Source organism: Dendrobates tinctorius, unplaced genomic scaffold, assembly GCF_039654945.1.
Source record: "Dendrobates tinctorius isolate UK_male_01 unplaced genomic scaffold, ASM3965494v1 ptg000315l, whole genome shotgun sequence".
NCBI lineage: Eukaryota > Metazoa > Chordata > Amphibia > Anura > Dendrobatidae > Dendrobates > Dendrobates tinctorius.
Window position 1 is genome coordinate 6,098,576 of NW_027361982.1, and position 18,900 is coordinate 6,117,475.

The 18,900-nt window shown below is 44.7% G+C and overlaps 1 protein-coding gene across 1 annotated transcript; it reads right to left on the reverse strand.

Moving 5' to 3' along the window:
- Positions 1 to 1,261: 1,261 nt before the first annotated feature.
- TAPBP (TAP binding protein) lies at positions 1,262 to 13,162 on the reverse strand. The gene is made up of 8 exons (XM_073561359.1): positions 12,916 to 13,162; positions 11,831 to 12,031; positions 10,258 to 10,479; positions 8,356 to 8,697; positions 7,716 to 8,039; positions 7,490 to 7,579; positions 7,318 to 7,361; positions 1,262 to 5,720 (listed from the first exon to the last, which is right to left on the reverse strand). Exons 1-8 carry the CDS (start codon positions 12,992 to 12,994, stop codon positions 5,706 to 5,708), a joined length of 1,317 nt encoding a protein of 438 aa, XP_073417460.1. The 5' UTR covers positions 12,995 to 13,162; the 3' UTR covers positions 1,262 to 5,705.
- Between the last annotated feature and the right edge of the window lie 5,738 nt (positions 13,163 to 18,900).

The window sequence follows — 18,900 nt, forward strand, 5'->3', positions numbered from 1 at the left end:
TGCCCCTATGTACAAGAATATAACTACTATAATACTGCTCCTTTATGTACAAGAATATAACTACTATAAAACTGCTCCTTATGTACCAGAACATAACTACTATAATACTGCCCCCTATGTGCAAAAGAGGGACCTGCCCTTGAAGGCTTACAGTCTGCAGGATTATGGGGAAGGAGACAGCAGGTTGAGGGGTTGCAGCAATTCCGGTGGTAGTGAGGTGACAGCTCCCGTTATGGTGAGGTGACATCTCCAGTGGTGATGAGGTGACATCTCCGGTGGTGATGAGGTGGCAGCTCCGGTAGTGTTGAGGTGGGAGCTCTAGTGGTGGTGAGATGAGAGCTCCGGTGGTGGTGAGATGGAAGCTCCAGTGGAGGTGATAAGGGAGCTTCAGTGGAGGTGAGATGGGTGCTCCAGTGGAGGTGAGATGGGAGCTCCAGTGGTGTTGAGATGGGAGCTCCGGTGGTGCTGAGATGGGAGCTCTGGTGGTGTTGAGATGGGAGCTCTGGTGGTGTTGAGATAGGAGCTCCGATAGCGGCGAGGTGGCAGCTCCAGTGGTGGGGAGATGGGAGCTCCAGTGGTGGTGAGGTGGCAGCTGCGGTGGTGGTGGGTGGCAGATGCAGTGGTGAGATGGGAGCTCCGGTGGTGGCGAGATGGGAGCTCCAATGGTGGTGAGGTGGCAGCTGCGGTGGTGGTGGGTGGCAGCTGCGGTGGTGAGGTGGGTTACTGCATGCTGTAGCTGTCTTTAGATGGGTTTTCAGGTTATGTCTAAAAGTTTTGAATGTGGTAGATAATCAGACATGTTGGGACACAGAATTCCGTAGAATGGTGGATACTCGGGAGAAGTCTTGGAGGTAATTGGGTGAGGAGCATATAAATGCGGAGAGAATGAGATCTTGGGAGGACCAGAGGTTACGTGTGGGAAGATATCGGGAGATTAGATCAGAGATACACAGAGGAGTCAGATTGTGACGGGCTTGTAGGTCAATGTTAGTTATTTGAACTGGATACGTTACGATGATCTGATTAGTCTGTGTGCGATAGTCTAATATTGATTTACCATGGCCATAACCCTGGCACATCCTAATCACAGTCGCTAGGTCTACACCGATGGTGGGTCAACTGAATTGGCCTAAATCATCATTGGGTCTAGTGTGGAATCACTCCACTTTGGTTGCAGTTTTTGAAGTATAACACGGTAAATGATCCTGGTGGGATTTTTCTAGTTTCATTAGGAATTGAGATGCAATGACGACAGTGCTAATATTGGTTCATAATTTTATTGATTAGAAAAAGGAATCATCCTGGTCGCCCATTTATATCACAGCACATCAAGCCCCCTCCCACCAGTACATAATCTATATAACCATATACTCTGGGGAAAAACCTCTGCATGTTCTTCAAGGGGTTGTCCACATATACAAACTTTGAACATATACAAATTATTAATATTCTCCTATTGGGAACAGTGCCTAAATGTGATAGGATTGTCGCCCTCAATTCTGACGCCAACCCGGGCTTGTGCTAAGCGCAGGAGAGAGGTTTTGGCGTCGGCTGGTGCCTGATTCTGTGTGTAATGGGGGCTGGCTAACCATAAGCAATCCAAGGAGGGGAACACCCAGCTCTGTATGGAGCAGATGTGTCAGAGCAGATTCCAGCCGATCGATGGGAGGACTGGGTGTCAGATCTCCACCGATCCTATATTTCCTCCCAGACAATCCCTTTAGTGCAAGAATATTACTACGTTGTATATATTTATAGTCTAGAAAATATATTATTTTTTTCATACTAAAAATCCCTCTACTGACTTAATTGGACTCTAAGGTCTGAACATTTGGATGGTCACTGTCCTAAACCAATATTACAAATGAGACTGCAATTTGAGAAATCTGCTTTTTCTACCCTTATGAGCCACTTCTTTTCATATCCCTGCCTTCTGAACTCTAAACTCTCTCTTGGTCAAAGTAAGACCTGACAGCTCTCTGAAGTATCAGGTTACAGGCTACAGCTACTAATAAAACCTATGGAGGAGTGAAGGTGGAGGAAGAGGGAAATGCATGGAGAGGCACTGACACAGCCAGAGAAGCAAATTGCTGCTGGAGCTTCAAGCAAGTGATTTGTCTCACAGCTTCTCTGCTCAGTACTGCTGTATGATGTTCTCCATGTTGCTGCTTTCTAGTAAGTGTTTTATCTCACCCAAGTGCTGGATTCACAGCTACACTGCTCAAGTCTGTGTGTGTTGTGTATGGGAGACATCACAGCAGCTCGTCACCACCCACTAGCTACAGGACAACTGAAAATTCAAAATTTCCTAATAAGAAACCATCTTTTATGTCTAGATCAGAGAGTTCCATTAGTTAATCAGAAGGACGTGTTTTCAAATTACTATCAAAAAATCCCAAACCACTAAACAGGCAAAAAGAAGGAATGAAAGGCTGAAAGTGAAGCAAAGCTCAGATGATATTTCCTTTGCTGTGTGTGACAGATCCTGTAATCCACTGTTATTTTAGCCCCAGTATCTGGTGGAACATGTTGTCGTTTTATTATCATGTTTATTACACAGTAATCACATTATTGTAGTGAGATAGCGAGTCTGCGCCTGTAATCTAGTACAATAAATCCTGGCAGCGTACCAGAACATCGTACCGGACCACACAAATCCATAGGTGTTATCCGGGATTAAAAGAAAATCATCTCAAAGCAGAAAATGATAAAAACAACATTAAAACAAAATTCTAATAAACAATCTCCTATAAAAGACTACAATCAAAATATACAAATAAATCTCACAAATACTGAGGGAAAAATACGCCGATCACCCCACAAACATTTCGGCTCCCGATAGCGGTAAGACAGCACATTTGCGCAAAGCTGTGGCTTATAGTGTGAGGATACGGGGATGATGGTGGGTAGGCGATCTGTAGAATCATTGGATTATTACTATTTATTAATCTAGACAAAGCCTGATATGACATTTATTTTCATAATTTTTACTTATTTTTTCGATTTCTTTATATGATTGGGGCAGGAGGAGCTGACATAAACCCAGAAAGCTACCTACTGACTTCTGTGAAATGTACAGAGGTCACTGCGCAGAGAGGATGGAGGAAAAGTGGAGGCTTATTATCAAAAGTGGATCCCGTGTTATCTGCCTCTTATCATGGCAGCTCAAGGCCCCCCATATACAATAGATAGCAGTCAGCCCCGCCCCCCATACAAAACAGATAGCAGTCGACCCCCATACACAATAGATAGCAGTCGGCTCCCCCATACACAAGAGAGAGCAGTCGACCTCCATACACAATAAATAGCAGTCGGCCCTCATACTCAATAGACAGCAGTCGACCCTCTTGTACACAATAGATAGCAGTCCGCCCCCCATACACAATAGATAGCAATCGGCCCCGCCATACACAATAGATAGCAATCGGCCCCGCCATACACAATAGATAGCAGTCTGCCCTCCATACACAAGAGGTAGCAGTCGGCTCCCATGCACAATAGATAGCAGTCGCCCCCCCCCCCCCCATACACAATAGATAGCAGTCGGCTCCCCATACACAAGAGGCAGCAGTCGGCCCCCCCCATACACAATAGATAGCAGTCGCCCCCCCCCGTACATAATAGATAGCAGTCGGCCCCCCCATACACAATCTCCTGGAGAACAGAAGAATCAGCTGTCAGATACCAGACATGCTGGATCCTTCCTTCTCTGTCTGGGAAGAGCCTGGGGCCCCCATACAAATTAGACTTTTGGCCAATATCAGAGGACTCAGCTCATGTCACTCTGATGTGTATGGGGGGCCTTTATACTGAATACGGACAGATCTGCTGATATCGGTGGGATTGGCCCACAATCTGACGTGTATGGTGGCTTCCGGCAATTTAGATTTCAAATTCTTTTGTTATTCAGGAGAAAAGCTGCTGTCAGAGGAGTCTGATTGGGGACAGAGAAATCTGGGGTGAAACAGAAGATTTTGGAAGGGGACAGAGGCGTACTGAGAACTGAGGAGTCTGGAGCGGGAAAGAAGAGTCTGGAGGGGACTGTGGAGTTTGGAAAAGAGCAGATGAGTTTGCAAGAGAACAGAGGAACCTGGAGGGGACATTGAGGGGTATAGAGGAGTCTAGAGGTAGTCAGAGAAGTCTGGGGGGGGGATAGAGAAGTCTGGAGGTGGTCAGAGGAGTCTGGAGGAGGACGGAGGAGTCTGGAGGGGGACAGAAGAGTCTGGAGGGGGACAGAAGAGTCTGGAGGGGGGCAAAGGGGTCTTTAGGGGTATAGAGGAGTCTAGAAGTGGTCAAAGAAGTCTGGGGGGATAGAAAAGTCTGGAGGAGGACAGAGGAGTCTGGAGGAGGACAGAGGAGTCTAGAGGGGGCAGAGGAGTCTGGCATTGGCTCCCTTGTAGGGGGCTCAGGCAAGACTTCCTGTGCATTGGGGGCTCTGGGGAGACAACTGTTGGCAGATCGGTTGTTTTCTCACAGCTCAGTAATGTGTACGAGGAGCTTCAGTGTGAAAACAGCACGTTTGATACATATCAGACAATTTTAGAAACTAGAATTACAGAGCGACGCGTTTCTTCCCTCATTTAGGGAACTACTCATTATATCCTATTAGTTATACAGCTTCCTGGGATCCAACAACCTAGATTTAATCCCAGAACAGTGCAATTAGAAGCAGCAGAATAAGGGGCAGTTCACACATCCTAACAATTTTTTATATCATTATTTATATAAAATTGCAGTACAACCATGCCACTATGCTGCGATTTTCCACAAATCGCTGCAAAAATCACATTTGACAGTAAAGTGAAAGCTCGCCCTAAAGCCTCACTCGGACGTCTATTTTTCATGTCCTGTCCAGGATTGTCATTCCAATCAATTACAGTGATAAAAAAAAAACAAAAGAAAAATTTGGAAAAAATAAATGAAACACTGATGAGGATAAAAGGACACAAGGACCAAAACACTTAAGAAAACTGGACAGTTTCTTTTAACACATGGGAGAAAATAAAGACATGAATGAGGCAGCGGCCGGCCCGACGATGGGCAGCACAGACATGGGATCTCTGAAAAGCCCAATTTAGATAATTTCCTTAACGACTTTTCCCGACATGAACGAGAGCGACAGAAGGCAGATGTATGTGCCCGAATCTGGGGAAACCATATCTGCAATGCTGATGCTTTGGTCGCTGTTTGTGCAGTTCTTGGAACATCATTTGTGTCGACAGATCTGCAGCGAAACCACAAGGGATCGTCCGGGCAGCTATCGATTTGTCCCCATAAACTGATGAAGGTTTTGGCCAAAATAAAAATGTTCACACATCAACCGTAAATGATAAATCAATCAGGATAAAAGAGTCTGACACGAAAGTACGAGCAGCTCAGGGCTATATTCACATGGCATTTCTGTCATAGTATTAGCAGTAATTGTTTTGTTTGTTTTTTCTAGTGAAATATTTGTATTATAATATAAAAGATCAAAAACTGCAGTAAATGATGGAAACCACAATAAAAATGTCACGTGTTAATAAACCCTGAAGCGGGCCATACACATAACTCGGCCGCTCCACACAGAGGGGGATGGCGGCTGTCAGACTCCTCAGGTGGCGGCTTCTGTCCAGGGAAATAAAAGATCAAGTGCATTAAACTTTGTACCGGACACACATCAACGTCGGTTTAGATCAGGTCCTGATTTCTCGCCGTCTCTTACTCTATTCCGATTTATTCTGTAGGAAACAAAATCCAAAACATTTAGTCATTTTGTGATCTCAAGACCGACCCTAAGCATCCGCACATCACACATGCACATATTCCACACAACCATAACAATTTTCCTTCTGTACAGCTGTCACCGCTCTGAGGTCCCTCTGTGTTGGGTTCACCGCTCTGAGGTCCTTTTGTGCAGTGTTCACCGCTTTGAGGGTCTTTTGTACTAGTTCACCGCTCTGATGTCCTTCTGTGCTAGGTTCACGGCTCTGAGGTCCTTCTGTGGTGAATTCACCGTCTCTCTGAGTTCCTACTGTGTTGGGTTCACCGCTCTGAGGTCATTCAGTACTGGGTTCACGGCTCTGAGGTCCTTCTGTGGTGAATTCACCGCTCTGAGGGTCTTCTGTGCTGGGTTCACTGCTCTGAGATCTTTCTGTGCAGGGTTCACCGCTCTGAGGTCCTTCTGTGCTGGGTTCACCGCTCTGAGGTCCTTCTTTGCTGGGTTCACCGCTCTAATAATAATAATAATCTTTATTTTTATATAGCGCTAACATATTCCGCAGCGCTTTACAGTTTGCACACATTATCATCACTGTCCCTGATGGGGCTCACAATCTAAATTCCCTATCAGTATGTCTTTGGAATGTGAGAGGAAGCCGGAGAACACCCACGCAAACACGGGGAGAACATACAAACTCCTTGCAGATGTTGTCCTTGGTGGGATTCGAACCCAGGACTCCAGCGCTGCAAGGCTGCAGTGCTAACCACTGAGCCACCGTGCTGCCACATAAGGTCCTTCTGTGCTGGGTTCACATCTCTGAGATCCTTCTGTGCTGGGTTCACCGCTTTGAGGTCCTTGTGTGCAGCATTCGCCGATCTGAGGTCCTCCTGTGCAGTGTTCGCTGCTCTGAGGTCCTCCCGTGCAGCGTTCGCAGGACTTAGGACCTTCTGTGCAGGGTTCACTGCTCTGAGGTCCTTCTGTGCAGGGTTCACTGCTCTGAAGTCCTTCTGTGCAGGGTTCATCTCTCTGAGGTCCTTCTGTGCAGCGTTCACCACTCTGATGCATTTTTTAATTTTAGAAATTCACATACACAAAATGTATCCAAGTTCTGCATCACAGCCACACATAGAGGGGATATCCCCCATTGTATAAGGCTAGTTTCTCATTAGCGCTGACGGCCGCAGCGTCGGGCTGCGCACGGCCACCGCTAAGCTGCGCCTCCGCCGGTAGCTCCGCCTACGGACGCATGACGCTGCATGCGTCCCCTATCTTTAGCACTGGGGACGCAGGCCGTGCGCAGTATGCGTTTGGCGGCGCATGCGTCCCTTTGACGCTGCGCCGAGCACATCAAATTGCAACCTGTTGCGTTTGGCGCTGGTTGGCGCAGCGTCAAAAGGACGCATGCGCCGCCAAACGCATACTGCGCACGGCCTGCATCCCCAGTGCTAAAGATAGGGGACGCAGAACGCATGCAGCGTCATGCGTCCGTAGGCGAAGCTACCGGCGGAGGCGGGGCTTAGCGGTGGCCGTGCGCAGCCCGACGCTGCAGCCGTAAACGCTAATGTGAAACTAGCGTAAGTTTGTACACCCCCACTACATTCTCATTTATACTGTACCTTCTGAGCCTTCAAATCTTCACGACTTCCAAAGAGAGACACGGCTGTAGTAGAGAGATGGAAGAGTCGTCAGTCATTGTGCTGATACTATTCCTTGTGTCTTAAAATGTCTTCATTTAAATCAGATCTGTTCTTGGTTTCCCAAACTTTGGGTTTTTTTTTATATTTTTACCTTTTCTGCGTAGGTAGCTTAGAGTTCCGTAGAGAAACAGAGCAGTCAGGAAGAGGTACATTATATCCTCCAGAGACGGCGCCGACATCCCTGTATATAGAGGGAGAGCGGCAGTCACACACTGTATCCCTGTCCTACAGACAATGATCTATGAAGATTTACACACAAATAATCCAAGAACTGCTCTCTGAGCCTCATTGTGCAATTACTGTATATAATTTATTACCTGCAACTTTCAGTGTCTGGGAGCTCGAGATGCCTTTTGCGGCACTAACATGGTTGACTCTGCAGAAGTATCGCGCTCCGTGGAGGTCGCTGCTGGCGGTGATGCGCTGGTATGCAGAGATACTGTAGGTACCATCATAGTTGGAGATGTGATTAGACAGGGAATTTCCAGACAACAAAGTGGGATGTGATTCCTCTGAAAGCTGAACTAAGAAGTCCACAGAGATTTCCAGAGGGTGAAAGTGAGAAATGTCACAAGTAAGCGTCACCTCCTCACCCGGCCGGGCAAAGAGTGGGGCAGGCTGCAGGGTAACCTGGGGTTTGGCTGGAGGAGCAACGAAGAACCGAAAAACAGAAGGAAATTAATTAAATTCTACGGAGGAGCTGTTTTTTTAATAAATTAATATGGCAGGCATCTATCACGGCTACCAGGCCAAAATATTCTAGATTTTATCACAGTTTCACTAGTCTGTCGGTCCAGTAGAACTAGAAGATATGAGTCATGTCCACCAAGAGTCTGCTCAGGAGACAAGTCCACTGAAAAATGAAAATTCCCCAAATGAAAAACAACTAAAAAAAATGTAAAAAAAATCCCAGCATGTATGATACCATGCTCCCATTGCCCCTCTATGGTATCTTACCGGTGACCACCAGATGGATTTCCCTCTGTGCCCTCAGGTAGGGCAGGTAGACTGTACATAACAAGATGCCTTGGTGGGAAATTTCCACATTGTCAATCAGGAGGGATGCATCCCCTTCGTTGTGTAAGGCCGAAAAATTCAGGTGACAGTTTGGGACATTCTCCTCAACTTTGTCCTTCCATCCATCATACGCATAGAGGAGGCTTCCATCGCCCAAGGCACGATGGCGCCACTCCACAGAAAAGCGCGGCTGATGCCCCCGCCACATGCTGCAGGGTACAGACAGGGGCTTATCCATCTGGGCATGGAGGATAGTGGAGGCAGAGAAAACAGCTAAAGAGGCTGGAGAGAAAGAAAAGATCAGCTGAAGACATGGCCGGGTGTATCAGCATCTTGATGGATCCATGTCTTTTTTCAACATATGTAATAATCATAATCATCAGCGCACAAGAGTGTTTCTACACTACAAATAGTATGACTACATATCAATGGCTTTACCAGGATTTGGTGAGGGACTTAAAGGGGTATCACCATCTCCAAGATCCTATCCCAATATGTAGTAGGTGCAATAATAATAATAATAATACTACCAAATACCTCCAATTAGAAATGTAGCATAGTTCTTCTAATTAACTATGTCGCTTACCCCATGTTCAGTGCATTCCATTAGCTTAGAGATCCATGGTTACAACCACGAACAACTGTCAGGCTGTGTGCACACTCTGCGGATTAGGTGCGGATTCATCCGCGCGGATTTTGTAAAATCCGCAGGTGAAACCGCAGGTCAAAAGACCTGCGGTTTTACCTGCGGATTGCTCTGCGGTTTTGCCCTGCGGTTTTTCATCTCCTCAATGGAGGAGATGGCAAACCGCAGCGGAATCCGCAGAAAGAATTGACATGTCAATTCTTTCTGCGGATTGAAAACCGCAGATAATCCGCGCGGAAAATTCCGCACCGTCTGCACTGCGTTTTTTGATTCCCATAGGGAATCATGGTACTGTACACCGCAGGAGAAACTGCTGCAGGTCCGCAGCGGCCAAAACCGCTGCGGAACCGCAGCAAAATCCGCAGCGTGTGCACACAGCCTCACTATATACCTAAGTTACTGCAATACCCTGCATATGGGGTAAGTGACATAGCTGATCAGGAGAACTATACTATCAGGTATTTGCTAATATTATTAATAATAATAATAATAATAATAATAATAATATTATTATACCTCGTAAATATTGGTATAGGATCTTGGATATGGGAATACCCCTTTAAAGGGAACCTGTCAACAGGATTGTGCACAGTAACCTACGGACAGTGTCAGGTCGGCGCCATTATACTCATTGCAATGATACCTGGTGATGAAATCCGTCTTAGGCCGGGGTCACACTTGCGAGAAACTTGCATGAGTCTTGCGTCTCAATACCCTGCATTGCCGCCGGCACTCGGGACCGAAGCGCTCAGCTGCATAGAAATACAAGCAGCCGCACACTCCGGTCCCTAGTGCCAGCGGCAATGCAGGGTATTGAGACGAGAGACTCGTGCAAGTTTCTTGCAAGTGTGACCCCGGCCTAAGACGGATTTCATCACCAGGTATCATTGTAATCAGTATAATGGCGCCGACCTGACACTGTCTGTAGGTTACTGTGCACAATCCTGCTGACAGGAGCACTTTAATGGTTAGACCCAATTGATAAGACATTTTTAGTCACCATTAATGTCTACCATGGAAAAACTCTTTTAAGGCACTTGATACATAAAGTACCAAAATATTAACAAATACAGAGTACACCTAATATCACAGTACTGGTTTGCAGTGCATGAACGTGTCCAGCAATTGAGAAATATCATTATCGGGGACGTATACAACTTTTGTTGATCGAGATTTCACCTCTAAGGAACACGTACCTGAGAAATGATCTTTTTTGTCACCAAGAGGCCCTAGGACAAGGCTCAGTCCTCTTCCATCCAGATGACTGCTGGCCGCCACGGTGTACCAGTCCTTGCCAAGAGCTGGTGAACTGAATTTCTCCTCGGTGAGAGAGTGTGCCCAGTCCAAAGAGGCTTCCTGAGGCAAATGACGAGTTATCTCACAGGAGGTGAACTCAGGAGAAAGCTTCCCAGACGGATCTAGATACAGAGGAAAACTCGGATCAGGACGCCGATTATATTTATTGCCCCATTTCCTCTGGACTCGTATTTACTCTATATCGGGCCAATTTTGCAATTCTACTGATGAATAAGAATTATTAATGTATTTATGTAAGTTTTCTGGAATAGATTGTACAATAAATGGATCCAGACACCATCAGAAAACAATACCAGGTCTGATCCGGCGTTGTGGTAAACCTGCGGCACATTATTACACATGGAGTGCGTCCTGTAGATGAATCCGGTGCACACCGTTGGTCGGATATTGGTGGACCGCTTGTGTGGTGCCAGTGTTAAAAAGTCTCCCCCATTGCAATAGAAAAATGTAGTATCTGCTCATAGCGAACAGACAGTATCTTAAATTGGTGTCAAGGACAACTGCTCAGCTTTATTCTTCGCCCCAGTTTTGATAATTGTGCCACCCTGACTATTAGGGCTCATACTCACTTGCGAGAGACTCGCACGATTCTCGCATGAAAACCTGGCACTGCCGCCGGCACTCGGACCGGAGCGTGCGGCTACATGTAGTTCTATGCAGCCGCACGCTCCGGTCCCGTGAGTCTCTCGCAAGTGAGTATGAGCCCTTACAGTGTTATTCTTATCTTCAGAGATTGATATTATCGGATAGTTTTGTAGAAGAAGCACTTTTGCCATTTGCTGTTTGTTAAAACTGTCATTGGTACTTACGATAACGCTTTTCTTTGTTTACAGCTTGTTGCCTAGGAGACCGACCACCACTAGAGTTTTGCTGCATTGGCCAAACATGCACAGGACTTACAAGCTCTTTTCTACTGAGCACTACTTTGATGCTGGCCACAATCTTTGGACCAAGTTGTCACCTCCTAATCCCAGCCAGCCTCAGCGCAGTGCTTACAAGATGGACAGCAGTGGTGTAACTTGAATCTCACGAGTCCCAATGCAAATGGTCCAATGGGGTCCTAAATTATTGAAAATCGTTAGTGGTATTGGTTTTTTCATAAAGGCCAGAGTAGACTTTTTGGTCCCCTTAAGCTCCAGGGCCTGGGAGTGATTGCAACCTATGCACCTATTGTAGTTATGCCCCTGGTGGTCGGTCTCCTAAGCAATGAGCTGTAAACAAAAGAAAATTGTTAATATCTCGAGAATGGTTAAAAATTTTAATAAGCAGTAAACTGCAAAAGTTCCTGTTTTTAGAGGCCTTATCCGACATATCCATGTATGAAGATGGGAATAACCCTTTATCGTTTGGGTTTTATGTTGTGATTTGTAGAATCAGTCACTGCACCCATTGTACTTGCAGGACCAATGCTGGTTTAGTAGAACCCTTCACTGAACTCTTCAATTTCCTCACCAAAAACATAGAAGAATAAGGTTCCAGGTTCTGCTTCTATGGGCGAACTATGTGTGAGCCCCGCGGCGTCTGTGAACTGCACCAGTACCGGTGTCTGCTGGATTGAGCGTGGTTTAGACTCGGTCGCCGGAATGTCTTCCACCAGCCAGCAGGACAGAGACTGGGCTCCAGAGTTGGGGCGCACGGCCATGAGCACACCGGCTGCAGTAAAGAAAAAGCAATAGGAAATAGTCACATGAAGCCTCTGGACTGATGTATTTAGGTAATTTAGGAAGAGCTTAATGGGCTCCTTCCGCTATGGATGTAGGGGACCTCACAGAAGAACATTCATCACTAATTACTTAATATCCCATGTGATCCACTGAAGTTACAGGCCCCAAGCCTGACAGATAAAACTGCCAATTTCTGAGATCTGAGTTCCATTGTCATGGAAACTGCATGAAACCAAATAATCAAATACATGGATGTCCCCACAAGTGGACAATAATGGATGCCATTCAGGTAGATATTGATGTAGCAGGTGATCTGACTCCACACCAGGTCTCCATGACACCTGACAGGAATCAGAGGGGCACATGATGCCATCAGAGCGTTTCAGTAGTGCAGCCTCAGGCCTGTATCTGCTGGTCATCACACACATCTCAGCATCTTTAGGTCACCTTTAATAAAAAGTGATGAAGGTAACAGGTCTCAGGACTGCGGACATTTCCTCACATACACACGCCATGGTATTGAATAAAGTAGGAGCGTGTATGCGCAAGTAAAGAGCGCAAGACCCCATGTACTAGAAATAATATTCACTAAAATATACATTATAAAAGCATTATACAAAGGCTAGGAGTAAGAAAAATCAGTAGGCCGTAGCTTATCGAACAATCTCACAATGCAAGGGAAAATGAAAGCAGAGAGGCTGGAAAGTCCCAGACATCTTCTATTGTCATGGCGGAGAAATACGTCGCTGTGGAATAGCAGATCTAGGAAGGGAACAGAATCTGAAGGGTTAAATAGAAGAGTGATAGGTGCAGAATAGTTTGGAATCCGGTGGGATATGGGGGTGTGAAACAACTCGCATTCATGATGCTCACCGTGTACAAGAATAACGCACAGCTTGTAGATTGTGGACGACATCATGGTGGCGGGGTCCTGTGTGCGGCAGCTGCTCATCTGGCGCCCCTGTTACTGGTCTGCACCCCACGGCCTGGTTACAGGGGTGTACTTCTTGCCTCTCTCACTGTCTTTGTGTCCCTTTTCCTCATTGCTCTGCCTTTTATATCTTAATCTACTTTTACTTTCACTTTCCAGAATCCAGCCTGTGTTACTGCAGATAAGCCTGAAGCATCGCCATTAACCCTCTAACCGCTGCAATGGATTTTGCCATCCCATTGCTTCCATTTCACTGTTAGCAAAGGGGAAAAGGGATTAATAAAAAAAGATATTATGTTGTCTGAATACACAGCACCGTATAAACGTTTTAGGCAAATCAAATTCTGCAAAGTAAGAAGTTTTCGAAAACACAAGTGTTAATGATTTATCCTTTAGCCATTTTTTAGTTCTTTTAATTCCAGACAGGATGTTAAATTAATCCTTTCAGGATTGGACACTTTTTTTTGTTTCTGTGCTTTCATCTTAAAATTCCTTTTCTTCCAAAAGTCATAACATATTTTTCCGCCGAAATGACCGTAAGCAATTCGGACATTGTTCATAGTATTTTGTTTTCACAGTATTCATTTTGGGGTACAAATTACCTGGACACCCAATTCTCTAGGTCGATACGATTAAGGTGATACTAAACTTGTTATTTTTTTTTATTATTATTATTTTTTATAAATGGTGAAAAAAAATTCAGAAGTTTAACAAAAATCATACATTTGGGTTTGTGCCACTATTTTCCAAGACCCAAGTCATTTTTCCTTTTCTCTCAATCGAGCTGTGTGAGGGATTTTTTTGTGTTTCATTTATACCATTTTGAGGTACATTTGATTGTTTTTTTTATTGTATTTTTCTTAGGAAAGTGTGCTGACCGAATAACTGCAAATCTGGTGTCATTCGGATCAATATTATATTTTCATGAGCTTTTTTGGATGTGACGATAAAATGTTCACACACATATTTATATATATATATATATATATATATACACATAGTCATGGTCAAAAGTGTTAGCACAAATTGTTACAGAAAAGGAAGTACCGTATATCTCCGAGAAAATTATTGAAGTTGCACACTTCGTTATACACGTTTACTTCCTTTGTGTGTATTACATGAACAACACAAAAAAAAGCAGAGGGACAAAAAAAAGCAAATTGGGCATAATTTCACACATAACCCAAAAAATTGTTGGCACCTATCCTAAATTTTACGCAAACAACTTTTTTTCAAGCATGTGATGCTCGTTCAAACTCACCTGTGGCAAGTAACAGATGTGTGCAATATGAAAATCATGCCTGAAACCAGATAAAAAGGGGAGAAGTCGACTCAACATTTGCATTGTTTGTCTATGTGTTTTTTTTTCTGGGTTTTTTTTTTTATGACGTTCCAATACACACAAAAGAAATAAACCGGTCTTTAACAAAACATGTGTAATTGGAATAACTTTATGGGAGAAATATTTCATTTTCTGAAACAATTTCAAGGGTTTCAACACTTTTTTCCATAACTGTGTATATATTTTTTATTATGTATTTCTTAATGAAGGAAAAGAGGAATGATTCACATTTTTTAACCCCTTTACCTCCAATGATGGTTTGCATATTAATAACCAGACCAATTTTTTGAATTTTGACCACTGTCCCTTTATGAGGTAATAACTTTGGAACGCTTCCATGGATCCCGGTGATTGTGACAATGTTTTCTCGTGACATATTGTACTTCATGAAAGTGCTAACATTTCTTTGATAGACTTGCGTTTATTTGTGAACAAAAACGGAAATTCGGCAAAAATTTAGAAAAATTCGCAATTTCCAAAATTTGAATTTTCATGCCCTTTAATAACAGAGATATGTCACATAAAATACATAACAAGTAACATTTCCCACATGTTTACTTTACATCAACACAATTTTGAAACCAACATTTTTTTTTGTTATAAGGGTTAAAAGTTAAACAGCGATTACTCACTTCTACAACACAATGTTTTTTTAGGGACCACATCACATTTGAAGTCACTTTAATACCCAAACATAACACCATTCTAAAAACTGCACCACTGAAGGTGCTCAAAACCACATTCAAGAAGTTTTAACCCTTCAGGTGCTTCACATTAATTTTTGGAATGTTTAAAAAAAAAAAAATGAACATTTTACTTTTTTCACAAATTTACTTCAGATCCAATTTTTTTTTACTTTCCCAAGGGTATCAGGAGAAATTGGACCCCAAAAGTTGTTGTGCAATTTGTCCTGAGTACGCTGATACCCAATATATGGGAATAAACCACTGTTTGGGTGCATGGCACAGCTTGGAAGGAAAGGAGCGTCGTTTTACTTTTTCAACGCAAAATTGGCTTTAATTAAGATCGGACGCCATGTCGCGCTTGGAGAGCCCCTGATATGCCTAAACAGTGGAAACCCCCCACAAGTAATCCCATTTTGGAAACTAAACCCCCAAAGGAACTTATCTAAATGTGTGGTGAGTACTTTGAACCCCCAGGTGTTTCACTAAAGTTTATAACGCTGTGAAAAAAAAAAAAATTCCCACAGAAATGATCTTTTAGTCCCAATTTTTAATTTTACCAAGGGTAACAGGAGAAATTCGACAACAAAAGTTGTTGTCCAATTTGTCCTGAGTACGCTGATATCCCATATGTGGGATAAAACTACTGTTTGGGCACACTTTGGGGCTCGGAAAGGAAGTAGTGACTTTTTGGAATGCAGACTTAGATGGAATGGTCTGCGGGCATCATGTCGCGTTTGGAGAGCTGTGCCTAAACAGTGGAAACCCCCCCCACCACCACAAGTGACCCCATTTTGGAAATTAGACCCCCCCAAGAAACTTAGTGCGGTCAGCACTTTGAACCAGCCCACCGGTGTTTCACTAAAGTTTACAAAGCCCGACTGTGAAAATAAAAAAATCATATTTTTGCCCCACAAAAATGATCTTTTAGTCCCCAATTTTTAATTTTCCAGAGGGTAACAGGAGAAATTGGAGCCTAAAAGTTGTTGTCCAATTTTCCCTGAGTACGCTGATACCACATATGTGGTATAAAACTACTGTTTGTTTCTAATAGATGTGCCTTTTCTGGGCAGCTGCGGGATGCTATTTTTAGGCTGGGGGGAGGGCTATAGCAATGTTCCCTTACCAGCCTGAGAATACCAACCCCCAGCTGTTTTAGCAAGGCTGGTTGTCAAAAATAGGGGGGACCGCACGCCGTTTTTTAAAATTATTTATTTAAATAATTAATAAATAAATAAAAAAACATTGTGAGGACCCCTCTATTCCTGATAACCAACCTTGCTGAAGCTGACAGCTGAGGATTGCAGCTCCCAGCTGTGAGTTTTGTCTGGCTGGTTATAGAAAACACAGGGGAACGCATGCAGTTTTTTAAAATTTATTTATTTATAGCGCAAGCGGCTCCTGCTTTCACTGTTATTAGCAGCAGCAGAGGTAGGCTGATTGGAGTAATAGTCCCATCAGCCGCCACCTGCTGTCTCTTTTATCACTTAAATATAACTCATCATTCTCCCCTGCTCACACCGATCGCAGGAAGAATAGGGGAGAATGATGAGAGCGCTTCTTCCCTGGCGCCCGTCCGTGTGGTACTGATGCGGCACACGGTTGCCACACGTATTACACACACCGACAAGGACATCTCCAGTACCGGAAATATCAGGACGTGTGAAAGAGGCTTTATAGCGGGTTTTTAGGTTTGGCTGCTGTCACACGCTAAAAGACGTTTTTTGCAAAAAAATAGTTTTTGCATCCCCACATTTTGAGAGCTATAATTTTTCCATATTTTGGCCCACAGAGTCAGTATTATTAGTTATTTATTTATATATCATCATTGATTCCATGGTGCTGTACATGAGAAGGGGTTACATACAAATTATAGATATCACTTACAGTAAACAAACTTACAATGACAGACTGATACAAAGGGGAGAGGACCCTGCCCTTTCGGGCTTACATTCTACAGGATGGTGGGGGAAAAGACAGTAGGTTGGTGGTTTGCAGCAGTTCTGGTGTTGGTTGAGGCGATATCTCCGGTAGTGGTGAGGAGTTAGCGGGGTCATTGCAGGCTGTAAGCTTTCTTGAAGAGGTGAGTTTTCAGGTTCCGTCTGAAGGATCCGAATGTGGTTGATAGTCGGACATGTTGGGGCAAAGAATTCCAGAGGATGGGGGATATTCGGGAGAAGTCTTGGAGGCGGTTGGTGAGGAGCGAATAAGTGTGGAGGAGAGGTGGTCTTGGGAGGACTGGAGATTACGTGAGGGAAGGCATCGGGAGATTAGTTCAGAGACATATGGGAGAGACAGGTTATAGATGGCCTTGTAGGTCAGTATTAGTAATTTGAACTGGATACGCTGAGGGAATGGGAGCCTGTGAAGAGATTTGCAGAGGGGAGAAGCAGAGGAGTAGCGAGGAGAGAGATGAGTTAGTCGGGCAGCAGAGTTAAGGATGGACTGGAAAGGTGCGAGGGTGTTAGCAGGGAGGCGACAGAAAAGGATGTTGCAGTAGTCAAGGCAGGAGATGATGATGGCATGCACAAGCATTTTAGTAGATTGAGGGATGAGGAAAGGATAGACTCTGGAAATATTTTTGAGCTGGAGGCGACAGGAGGTAGAAAGAGCTTGGATGTGCGGTTTGAAGGACAGGGCAGAGTCAAAGGTTACTCCGAGGCAGTGGACTTCCGGTTTGGGGGAAAGCGTGATGTCATTAATTGTGATAGATAGGTCAGGTAAGGAAGATCTGTGAGATGGAGGAAAAATGATGAGTTCAGATTTGTCCACATTGAGCTTGAGGAAGCGAGAGGAGAAAAGGAGGATATGGCTGATAGACACTCCGGGATTCTGGACAACAGAGAGGTGACATCTGGGCCAAAAAGGTAGATCTGAGTGTCATCAGCATAAAGGTGGTACTGGAATCCGTGGGACTTTGAGTTGCCCCAGGCCAAGTGTATAGATTGAGAAGAGTAGGGTCCTAGAACAGAGCCTTGGGGGACTCCAACAGAGAGAGGGTGGGATGAGGAGGTAGTGTGGGAGTGGGAGACGCTTAATGTGTGGTTGAAAAGATATGAGGAGATCCAGGATAGGGCGAGGTCTTTGATGCCAAAGGAGGAGAGGATTTGTAGTAGGAGGCAGTGGTCAACTGTGTCGAAAGCAGGGGACAGGTCTAGAAGTAGGAGTATAGAGTATTGTCCGTTTGCTTTGGCTGTAAGTAGGTCGTTAGTAATTTTAGTCAGGGGTGTCTCACTGGAGTGATGGGGGTGGAAACCAGATTGTAGATTATCAAAGAGCAAGTTAGATGATAGGTGGGAGGAAAGATCAGTGTGGACGTGCAGCTCCAGAAGTTTGGAAGCGAATGGGAGCAGTCATATTGGGTGATAGCTGGACATAGCAGTTGAGTCGAGGGTTGGCTTTTTAAGGATATGCGTGATTGTGGCATGTTTGAGAGCAGAAGGGAAGGTACCGGAAGTTAGTGATAGGTTGAAGAGGTGGGTTAGGGATGGGATAAGTGTGGTGGTGAGGTTGGGGAGAAGGTGGGATGGGGTCGAGTGCACAGGTTGTGAGGTGCGATTTGGAGAGGAAACAATTAAGCTCCCCTTCAGTGATGTTGGAGAGGAAGGTTATGGGGTTTGGGCATTGGTCTGGTATACAAAGGGGTTGTGGTGGTTGAACAATGAAGACTTGCCTTGTTTGGTCGATCCTATTTTTGAAGTGTGTGGCAAAGTCCTCAGCAGAGATGAGGGAGGTTGGAGGGGGAAGCGGTGGGCGGAAGAGGGAGTTAAACATTTTGAATAGCTATTTGGGGGTTGTAAGATAGGGAAGATACGAGGGTTGTGAAGTAGGCCTGTTTAGCAGAGGTGAGGGCAGATTTGAAAGCGAGTGTTGCCAGTTTGAATGCAGTGAAGTCATCTTGC